The 12,094-nt window shown below is 39.2% G+C and overlaps 1 protein-coding gene across 2 annotated transcripts in view; it reads right to left on the bottom strand.

Annotated features, from left to right (window-relative positions):
* Positions 1-10,696, bottom strand: part of tcf7l1b (transcription factor 7 like 1b) — a 54,957-nt gene extending 44,261 nt beyond the window's left edge. For both annotated transcript variants that reach the window (XM_058636094.1, XM_058636095.1), the window contains exons 1-3: positions 9,716-10,696; positions 8,470-8,542; positions 8,106-8,233 (exon numbers count right to left, since the gene is read on the bottom strand). In XM_058636094.1, coding sequence (XP_058492077.1) covers positions 8,106-8,233; positions 8,470-8,542; positions 9,716-9,901 — 387 coding nt within the window. In that variant the 5' untranslated portion in view covers positions 9,902-10,696. The remainder of the gene's footprint in view (positions 1-8,105; positions 8,234-8,469; positions 8,543-9,715) is intronic.
* Between the last annotated feature and the right edge of the window lie 1,398 nt (positions 10,697-12,094).

Genomic DNA, 12,094 nt, shown 5'->3' with positions numbered 1-12,094 from the left:
CTTTAAAAAAATGATTTTCTTTCAATTCATCTACTGGGCCGAATATTAATACTGGCGGGCCACTTTTGGCCCACGCCCCTCCAGTTGATGACCACTGGAAGAGACTTTTAGGTTTGTGTGCTGCTCGTCTACAAATCACTAGAATACATTAATGACATATTAAAAGAACATAAACCTTGCACTGGGCCTCTCAGGTCAGGTAATGATTTAGCTTTTTTAAAACACTTTAAATGTTAATGTACTGTACATTATTTTAACAATTTATCAGTAAAGTCTTTTCTATTCTCTATTTTATCTTATAATAATTGATCAAATTGTGTGTTTTAATGCGTTATTTTTATATAAAGCACACTGAGCTGTCCCCGTGTGTGAAATAAAGCTTTGGAAAGACTCTGCACGAAGCTCAGGATGAGTCACACTTGTGGTTTGAATGGTGACGTGTAGAGTGATATATGTATTCGGTTGCGTGCAGCGACACGTTGAGTGGAACATCAGAAAATATGAAATTACTGCTATACAGCGCTGTGGTTTGCGTTCAGTAATCACACCTGACTTTGATCGTAAACGATGAAGGTAATCGCCGTGATGCTCGAATCATCGAAAAAATCATTACGCCGCTCGAGTGCAATCAATTTAAATGTCTTTTTTTTGGTCAGAATGAGGTTAATTTCATATTTTCAAACTTTTTTTTGTTGCTGAATTTAATTTAACTTGAGCAATGGAGTTCATTATCAGTGCAGACTGAGAGGGAGAATGGGTGGACAGCATTTCTGTGGTCGCTGGAAATCTGCGCCTAATTGGACAGTGCCACTAAATTTGATGTAGATGTGTTTGCCTTTGAAGAGAAAAAAATCCTTTTAAAAACTATAAACCCAGTCAAAAAATGTTCGCCCTGTTGACACAGCGCTTGGTTGAAAAAATATTTGCCCGCCGACGTTCGGCAGTACAACACTGAGCGTTGTAGACTGTACACTGTTGCCTCTGTTGCACAAGTATCCACACACACACACACACACACACAGCTTCACCTGAGCGCCTGCCTGCTCTCACCCCCCGCCCCCCCCCACCCCAACACTCCCAGCCTCTACACACAAACCTGCAGCGAGCGTCGCATGGATGCACATACGCACACATGCGCTGCAAGGTGAGTGAAATTCCAAGTGAGCCACCTGATGAAAAGACACCTCAACACAAACAAGGCTTTGCTTATGCAGGGAGAGGCCCTTTTATTCAGCGGGACAATGTCTGTGTTGACTTTTCTTTGTCTGCACATTTTTAAGCACCGAACGCAGCAGAGAGAATGAAAGAGGGGGGGGTAAAAAGAAGTCAGACAGGCATGCAGTCGTAGCCACCGACATGTTCAGACTCATACGAGCGTTTTTTTCCCCCAATTCATATTTCAATCTCAAACCGTTTTCTATTCAGCACGGCGACGGAGTGTCCCCACTGTGGATTTGATGAAGATATATTTGCTCTCGCTTACATGCCACCTCTCACACACAAGAGGCATTTCACCCTTTAGTGGCGACGGTGATGATGTACTAACAGAGTTATCTCAAAGTGCTGATGAGGCTGACAGGAGGTGGCGTCAAGCGAGGTGATGTGTTCGCGGATTTAATCTGGCACCGCTCCATCCACACGGGAACAGTCAGTACGCTTACACGGCACAGAAGAAATAACAAAAACAGGCCAAAACAGGACCTTTAAAATACTTGTTACTTAACATGTTAGCGTGACTTTTGTTTTACTCCATTGACAGTCGGGCAGCAACGAATGTTTGGTTGTTTAATAAAGAATTAAAAACAGTATTTCAGCTTCTTTAATGTGAATAGTGTCTGGTTTCTTTGCCCCACACCACAAGGAATGTGGTTATTAAATATTTTAAAGTTCACAGATCGCAAAAAGACACAGAACGTGCTATTCATCGCATGCTAGTGCTTCTACCTTAACATTTTCCACAATTATCTGTAGAAACAGCAGGTTTTGGTTCCACACTTTGTACATTTAAGTGCACAGTTAAGTCAAACTACTGTCCTCTTTTAGCTTTTTAGCATAACATGTTTTCCTGTTCACTTATTACAGCGCATATTTAGGTGGTGGCTAACTGTTAGCATGCTCCATGTCTTCCTACCATCCACCAACCTAAGGCTAAATCTGTCAGCGCATAAATTTGGTCCTCGGTTAAGTCCAAAGTAGGGCTGAAACAATTACTAAAATGAATTGTCAACTTTTTTGAGTGTTTTCTGATTTTTCAGCTTCTTAAATGTGAATATTTCCTGCTTGTCTTTGCTCCATATAACAAAAAAAATCATTAAAAGTGATTTTTGGTTTTTGGACATAACAAGACATTTGAGAACATCATCCTTTCCAGGTTTGAGAAACAACATTTTCTGACATTTTATGGGCCAAACGATTACTCGATATACGAGAGAATAATCGGTTATGAAAATAGTCGTTGAGTGAGTGTCCTTATTCTTCTTTTTCTGCTTACCGCCGACTTCAGACACACTAAATTCAATAAAACGATTCTCTGCTTGTGCTTGTATGCCGGAGCAAGGTCAGTAGTCCAATTAAATAACAAACTGTGCATGAAAAACGTACTGAATGTGGTGACAATCACACCCATGAATCGACAAACAATGAGCTGGATTTGTCTTTAGGGGGGGAGAGGGAAAAATAACACACAGTTTGGCTCGGCAGTCCTCGGCAGGCAGAAGTCTGGTGGAACATCTCTGCAAACATAAAACCTCCTCCTCAGCTCTCGGTGGATTACAGCGGAATGTCAGCTCTGAGCAGGCTTTAAATCAGTTATGCTTGGCCCCCGGGGGGGAAACTCTCTGCTGATCCCATGTAGGCCTGTCTCTCATTGCTCATGATAGGGTTGCCACATCCAAATTTTTAAAGTTCAGGCCTGTAATCCTCGGTCGTGTAGCACATTGCAGGGTGAAATCACCTCAGGACGACTCTTGTGCAACATCTTGTATCTATTATTCGAGTGTGCGCGCTTGTAAATATACTGGCATGCACAGAATGCATTTTCACTGATTCACATAGTTTTTATGATTATAACTCAATCTTTACACAAAGGCTGTCAGAACATAGGAGGGGGGAATTGTAAATAGAATGACGAAATGTGAAAATGTGCACAGAGACACACTGTTCTACCAACCATTGCCAATTTTCTGACGAGTAACTTGATGCTACAGTGTTTTAAATACATGTATATATTGCATGTATCACATAATCTATGAAATAGGGATGAATTGATACCAATTTCTTGTGTCTGATATACCAATATCTGTCTAGTTGTTATTTGCCTGTTTTAAACAACTTAAGCGTCACATGACAGAGGAAGCAGACGTCTCTTTTCACATTCAGTGTAGCTTTTATATCATATTTAGTGCTTCTTTTTTCCGAGTTTTCTCTTACAAAAAGGGGGGGCTATGATTGACAGAGGGGGTTTAGTCATTACGTATATCCGACATTAACAAGCCCCGTAAGTCAGAAGACACGATATAAGTAGAGAACGCTGTCGTCTGCATATCTCTGCACACCAAAATGTGATCATTTCTTTCTTACAACTCTGGGTAACGGACCGACACTGGTAAAAATCGCCAGGTCTGATATCTACAGTATATATCTGGAAAAAAGTAAAGTACGATACAATCTCTACCGTCTTGTGTCTGCTATTCTGTTTTTGAAATGGCTAGTTATAAGTAGGTGGTAAATCCATCAGCACAAATGTCTTATTAACAGTTTAAGAGGTAAAAAAACAAAACTTAAATTAATAAGTAATGGCAGATACTTAGAGATGCATGATATTATCGGCACAATATCGGTATCTGCAGATATTAGCTTTAAAATGTGTCGGATATCTGCAAAACCGTCAAGATATGACTAATGATTACAACAGTAGGTGAAATAGGCTCATACCTCCTCGACTTCTATGCTATTATAACTATCATTTTATAATATAATTCAATTTTGCTCAATGAAAAAAATGTATATCTACATCTGCTGCGACATTAGTAGGCAAAATATTAAGTTAATTTCACTATTAGAGAATGAATGACCTCTGCAGTTGGGCGCAGGGATATCGGCCAAAAGTCCAATATCGTACATTCCTAGTAGATAATCGTGGGTTGTGATATTGGTGTCGTTTCTTCCTTCTGCCACAACCTACGGTATATCCATGGAAAATGTTATCTACAGCTGATGGACATAGTTAATTATCACAATAAAACACGATTTAATTGAATTAAGTGAGAAGTTAATTGTGATTTTCAGCTTCTTTCTTTCACAAACCTGAGGCCAAACATTCCCAGTAATTAGCTGCTGTGTCTAAAAGTGTGTTTGCACGGTCCGTAAATATTGCACCCCTCTGCGTTGAACCTGTTTATCTGCATCAAGGTTTATTGAATTATTGTCCGGCCCTGATTTCATTGAACGTTTTGATTTATGCAGCTCACAGACAAACATGTGTAAAAGCGTAACCTCCTCGGCTGAGGTAATAAAACTGTTTGCGGGCGGACGGGTTGTATTTCAAGACAGCAGGGAGAGGGAGAGGGAGAGAGAGGTGACAACACAAGTTAGCTTTACCCGTGGGGCAATTTTTATCTCACAAACCCATCAGCACATATCCCACAGAACGCTGCTAACATTCATAATAAATGCAGCTGCAGCTCAGCTGATTAGTTCCACTAAGTTGTGGCTGCAAGGCACCGGTAAACATCCTCCAGTAAATCTGACTGTATTCAGCTTCCTCCACAGGTGTAAACAAACCAACCCCTGACTTCAGGCCTAAGTAGGTACTAAGTCAAACCTGCCATCAATCAAACGCACTGCAGTCGCACTGGAGCGCTGAGCACGGGGAGTTGGAGACATCTGTTAAGTATGCCAGCCATTGTTTGCCTGTTTGTTCTCTGCCACGGCGATGATTGACACCGTCAGCTCACCCCTGTCCCATTGACCTCGTTCCTTTTTGTTCCTGCGACAGAGGATTATACCTCCCAAAAAAATTCAAATCCTCTCTAATTATTTGTTGCGGTTTTAGTTTTCAGCCTCGTTTCTCCGGACAAACGGCACAAGGAAGTGAGAGGCGCTTTTTCTAATATACGCACAAACACAAAGACAAGGAATGATACATAAAGATGCAGCACTCCGATTATTATAAAAGGGAAATGTTATTACACGTGTTACGCACATTAATTGTGATTTAAATTGGGATATAATCATTTCAAGGCAAGCTGTAGTTTGTGAGACGTCGTCAAAATATTAACTACTATGTATTTTAATGAAAGAATGTTATAATAAAAGCTGTGAGTGTGGAGAAACTAATGCAGTGACTGAAATAGGTACAGAATCCCATTTTGGCTCAATTTGCAGTTTATTTGTCTTTTTGATTTAAAAAGACAGAAAAATAGCAGAAATAGAGCTAGAAAAGTTTATTACTTTATTCTTTTCCCTTTAAATCGCAGAAATTGTATTATTTTGTTTGATTAAATAAATAGTGCCATTACTTATATGTAGTTATTTTGCATTCTATGTATTCTATTATGTTATTTTTGTCATGTTCGGATAAAAAAAACTAATTTTTTAAGCATCGATAACTGGCCAATACTGTTTAAAATGACTGGATTGGTTATCGGAAAAGAAACCCTAAATATCACAGCTGTTATTTACTACTTTACACAAGCAGAATATTTAATATCCTGTCGGAACTTAAATAGGCTGTTATAGCTATGTGGTGAATGTACTTTAAAACTTTATATCACGCTGATATCTGTAAAGTTGGGGACTCAAAAATTGTGATAACAGTAAAAAGATAAATCTAGCTTTTCCTAAATAACCCAATAACTATGACTTTTGTTTCCTCATTAAACCAATAACATCTCCTTAAGTTGTCTGCACAAAAACACAAAGTATTTTGTTGTTTTGAAGAGGGGGGGGAAACTCTTCTGGCAGTCGCAGACGCAGAGATATGCATCAACTGAGTTTGAGAAGAGGAGCCATTTAGTTAATGAGCCCCAATGGAGACCTCCAATGAAGCCATCAAGGCTGCTCAGAATAACAATGGTCAACTAACGCCTTTCTAATTGAATGGAAGATAACGGGGAGGAGAGGGGGAGTGGGCTCGGAACAGTGAAAAGAGAGAGAAAAGAGGGGGAGGAGGAGGGCTGGCCTTTTCAGTCACATGCCTGCCAGGCCTTAACGAAAGTTTTCTTTTTGGGATGACATGCATTGGGGGATGGATGAGCTCAGAGAAGCAGGAATTATTTCAAGGAAGTTTGCAGAGTCCCACATTTCAGTCCAGATACTGATGCACATTTGTTTTTAATCCTCCCTTCCTTTGTTGACATCATCACTCGAACTGGTGTGAATCCAGTTCTCTAACTCGCCGTCGTCATCATCCGCATTAAATGTGGTAAGTTTTAGTCATGAGTGGGAAAATAAAGGTTTACGGCACGGTAAACAAACCATGGCAACAACTGTGACGCAACCACGTAACAAGTGAATGAATCATCAACAACAACAACAACAACTAGCTTTGAAATCGGCGTTGACGTTTACCAGCCACGCCGTGCAATTCTGATTCAAAACAGATCAGAATTCAACAAATCAGACCAAATAAATCAAAACAATTACCAAATCACATTGACTGCATTTTAAGATACATCAGTTATAGCATCCCGATCCTCACTGGCCAAAAAAACCCTGTGTTTAAACAGGTTTTTATTTCACTCGGGTGTCGAATGACGCAGATTCGTATCAGCTTTGATTGTGATCTGCGTCAGTGGGAACATAAAACCCAGGTAAACACGCTAATTTCCTCTTTTGTCCGCTCTGTTTTTGCCAGAAATGCGACTTTATCACAAGACCGCAGGAGTCATTCATCTTCCAAGCGGTTAGCATCGATGTATGTCGAGATAACTTTTAACTTTTAAAGAGAAACCGGGTTATAAACGCGCTACTTTAGAGTGAAAGAGGCTTTATATAGTAATTATGACACAGCGTATTTTCACAGTACTTGATTTTCAGCCCATTTCAGAGTCAGATCGTGTTTTAACGGTGATTTTTTTACCTTTTCTGTGTGTATTATTACTTCACTCATCACTGGTTTTGATCATTTCTTGCACTATATATCTCAAACTTGCATTAAAACAGTTGTTTTAACTTGTACTTATACTTCACATGCTAGTATACGATGTAGTATAAGATAAGGTGACTCCAATTATTATTATTGTTCAATTTATTATTCTTTTTACTGCTATTTATTGAATTTTTTACGCACTCTACTCTGAGTAGAACAGTATTTCTGATTTTGCTCCGAGTACCACCACAGGAATCTTGTGTATCACTGTTGGTACATGAGCCACAGTTTGAGAACCACTGCATTAGAATATAGACATAATGTCCATCATTTTAAGAAAATATAGAATAAAACGATTGCAAATCAACTTGCAGGCGCATAATCTGCCAGATAAATCGCAGTGTCAGTCACATGTGTACAGCATGCGCTTCATGGCTGTTATGAATACAGCAGGGGGAAATGCCTCCCATGTGAATGTCAAAGCAGGGTGAGTGTACATCGCTGTGACTCCGGCAAACGCCGCCGCGTTCCCCTCCATTTTTCTGCAGACGCGTCCAAAATATACACACAACAACCACAAAAACACTTCCTTGAAAACAGGGAGGGAGTAACTGCTAGACATGAGATAAAAACTCAAGCTTTCTCAAAAAATACGTACAATCACAATGAAGTGTATAATTAAACCCGTGGTGTGTTTTCTGTGATTAATCCTGTGTGTGGACTTTGAGTTGGAATGAGACGGCTGTCAAACGCGAGTCCTGTCGACGGGGGTGGGTGGCACGGAGAAATTTATATCCCCAAAAAAAAGAACAAAGAAGTAGTTAGTACTTCTTGAGAGGCCACTCAGAGGGAATATGGCGGCGGCCTGTCAGTGCACAGGGAACTTTTAAACACAGCCAAAGTTCTTTCTCTTTTTTTCTCCCTTTCCTGAGTGCAAGTGAATACAGAAAGGAAAGCAAAGAGAGACACACAGACAGAGAGACACACATGCATGCATGTCCACAGCGACACATACCGTTCTGGCAGTGGGAGACAGCGAACCGTTGGATAGGTAGGGGTTGGTGAGGTCAGGAATCATGAGGAACGGGTAGCCGGGATAGTGAGGACTCTTAAAAAAGCCACCGTCTTGCTGCCTCCTCAGAGCTGCGAGGGACATAAAGTAAGTTATTACGAGTTAAAACACAAACACAAGCAACGTTTTGTACAAATGACCCACACTGAAAGTGGAAAAAAATGGTTGAGAAAGTAACATTTATTTAGATAATTCAACACGTTGTATCGAAGTGATTCCATACAACTTGGTATTTTTCAAAAGTTACTTCAGTCAACCACTTTCTTCCTTCAGTGTGAGTTCAGTTTATTTATTTATTTTTAGTTACCTTCACTGAAATAGTCTCTGGTTTTCTCATAACTGTCTGAGTCGGCTCTGGTTTGGGGGCGCCTCTCTGCTTGCTGACACAAGGAGAGGAGGGGAGAAAGAAAGAAAGCAAGCAAGAAAGAAAGAAAAAACTATTGAAACTTTCACCATTCAACATGAAATAAATCACATCTTTGTTCACTTTGGTGGAAGTGGAACATTCTTACCTCCGCCAAGTTTGTTTGTCTTTTTTGAGAGTGGGACAACTCCAAATAAAAAATAAAAAAAAGTAAAAGGAGGGGCTTTAAATGTCGCAGAGTTCAAGTTACACCAAAACCAAAAATGTGCTATTAGGACCAAATTTAACAAACATGGAGTGTATTTGGTTCTAAATTGGAATTAGTAACTTTAAAACAAGCTAAATCTACAGAGTAGCTTATGACACAAGATTCAGTTATGTTTTTGTTGTTGTTTTGTTGACACTGTAGCAAAGGTACACCGTCAATTTTACAGTGTTTAAATGACTTGAAACAGGCCAATTTAACGCTAATACAGATTAACCCCAGAACAGTGTCACGTTTAACTCTTTTAGTTTATTTTAGTCACACTAAAATAGTTAAATGTAACACACTTTCAGAGGTATTTGGTAAAAACTGGAATTGGTGTTAAATTGGACAACTGAATTAGTTTTTGTTTTAATTCTTACACTGTTTAAGTCACTAAAACAGTCAATTTAACACAATTTCTGACTAACTCAAGACTAGTGTTATGTTTAACTCTTTTATGGTTAAAGTTGCCCTAAAATAGTTACATTTAACAGTTTCAGGGGTATGTGGTCCTAAATTGTAATTGGTGCTAAATTGGACAACTTTAAATGTGCTATATGTGTTTAAGTAACTCGAAATGCGTCAATTTAACTCTAGACTAGTGTCACGTTCAACAGATTAAATGTTAAAGTTACACTAAAACAGTTAAATTTACCATTGTTTCAGAGTGTATTTGACTACTTTAGCGTTAAAATAGTCTAAAATCGCGTTTAATTAACGCAAAATGGGTCAATTAAACACCATTTCTGATTAACTTGAGAATGTTAAAATTACAGTTAAATAGTTAAATTTACCATTGTTTAAGAGTGTATTTGACTACTTTAAAAAGTGGATTTTTTGTTCTCAATGGGGATTTGTTGTTTAAAGGCGACTTGGCGGTGGTTTACGCTCTTTTATGTCACTTTATAATGTCGTAAAAACGCGTGTTTTTGTTTGTTTTACCTCCGAGTCTGAGGAGCTGCTGTTGTTTTCCGACTCGTTCACCAGGGACGACTTCACATCGTCCAAGTCTCTCTCCGCGGACACGTTCTCCGAGATCTTCTCCTCCTGTTCCCCTTCGTCTTTAAACGAAATCATCTCATCGTTGGCCCCCAGGTCGTCCCCACCGCCTCCGTTCAGCTGTGGCATTTTGGCAACAACACCAGTGGACGCGTTATATCAATAATAATAATAAAAAAACTGAAAGGAAAACTGTCGCTGCAACAACAACAGTTGACTCGTTTCTCTCTCTCTCTCTCGTCCTTTCTTTGGAAATATCAGATCGGTGTAGTCCACAAAAGACCAACTACAAGGAAATGTTCATGCTTCAAAAACTCCGCAGTTCATCCACGGATCCTGTGCGCCATCGTGACCACCACCCTCCAAAAAGAAAATAACAATATAATCCACAGATAAAAGTTGCAAACTTGAGGGAATTTGAGTGACCGGATGCGCAGCAACTTGGCAACTTAGTTTCGCCTCCTCCTCCTGCTCTGCTCCTGCTCTGCTCCTCCGCAGCTTGAGGACAAACTTGTGTCTCCCTGAGGAATGAGGAGTCTGTCCTGCTCCTTGCACTCAACTCCAAACCCCCGGAAAAAAAACAAACCAAAAAAACTCAACTCAAGTCCAAAACCACAAACAGCAGAAAACGGTGAGTCAAGGAAAGAGAAACACGTCCGGTTTCATCTCCTTTAACATCCACAATGAACTGTAACAGTCATATGAACTGTGAGTAACCGTCCAAAAACAACAACAAGTTTAATTCAAGCGATTCGAGCGTGTTTGTTTCCACGTAAGATTGAAAAAAGAAGAAAAATTCAAAAAGAATCAACAAAAACAGAAAGAACAAAAACCCGGACGCGACGATGATTTTTCTTCTTCTTCTTCTTCTTCTTTTCTTCTTCAGCTGAACGTGGTCGCCCTTTCCCTCCACATTGCTGCCGGGGAATGTGCCCAGTAAAAACTACTTGGTTGTTCAAGTGGAAGAAAAGCGCAGCCAGTCCGAGGAGGAGGAGGCGGGAGGAGGGAGGAGAGGGAGGAGGAGAGAGGGAGGAGAGGAGGAGGAGTCAGTGCTGAAAAACGACACTTCACTCACCGCCATGTCCTTTAACCCTTTAACACACACACACACACTCACTCACACACACTCACACATGATTCATACAGTTCACATCAGCCGATATTTGACATAAAAATAAAATAAGAAAAATCATCAGCATTGACTGATTATTATTCTACTACAGAGTATATTAGGGCCAAACTGAAGAAATACCTTTTTAATCTTTTGAGGATAAAGTCCTAACATTATGAGAATAAAGTCGTAACTTTGTAACATTATGAGAATAAAGTCCTAACGTTATGAAAATAAAGTCGTAACATTATGAGAATAAAGTTGTAACTTTGTAACATTATGAGAATAAAGTCGTAACATTGTAACATTATGAGAATAAAGTCCTAACGTTATGAGAATAAAGTCGTAACTTTGTAACATTATGAGAATAAAGTCTTAATGTTATGAGAATAAAGTCGTAACATTGTAACATTATCAGAATAGGGTCGTAACATTGTAACATGAGAATAAAGTCGAAATATTCTGAGAATAAAGTCGGGATATTATGTTATAATATTACATCTTTATTCTCAGATTATTCTGACTTTATTCTCAAAAGATTAATTATTTTTTCTCTTCAGTTTGGCCCTAACACACTATTCATTAATTATTTAAATGTCTGCATTTTTGTTCCCAGAAACTTGACTAAAAAAGTCACTAAACTTAAACTGAAATACCACTGAACGGGTTGTGATCCGATATGTATGTACTTCCTGTTGCCAGTAGGTGGCACAGTGACTGAAAATTGCTTAAGAACAACATTTTCTTTGAAAGCTTGAATGTGCCCGAATGATCAGATCTGATGAGGTTTCTAAAATGTTATCGTTTCATATAATCATATATATATATATATATATATATATATGGCTCAATAACACCCCACAATTGAAAGCCGTAATAAAACAAAAATGTGTTGATTTTAACAAAACTTGCTGGATTTAAAACCCTCATCCTCAAGTGCATGCCTTCATTTTTAATTTCGACCAAACCGGAAGATGACCATGTCTGTCGGAAAGTCAGATTCGCACACAGATTTGAAATATCTCACATGCTCTTGGGCAGGGTGACACATGGGCTCTATAGCGCCCTCTTTTGTAAGCATTTCAGGCTCCAGTCAGCACAGAGAACTAAAGTTACAAAAACATGTTGGTGATGTTACAAAAAATTAATTCCAGTAACAAAAACATGTCACTGAGTGAACACACTACATGTTTTATGTGGAAAAACAAGAA

Source organism: Solea solea, chromosome 8 (genome assembly GCF_958295425.1).
Source record: "Solea solea chromosome 8, fSolSol10.1, whole genome shotgun sequence".
Taxonomy (NCBI): domain Eukaryota; kingdom Metazoa; phylum Chordata; class Actinopteri; order Pleuronectiformes; family Soleidae; genus Solea; species Solea solea.
This window is presented reverse-complemented; position numbering and strand designations above follow the sequence as displayed.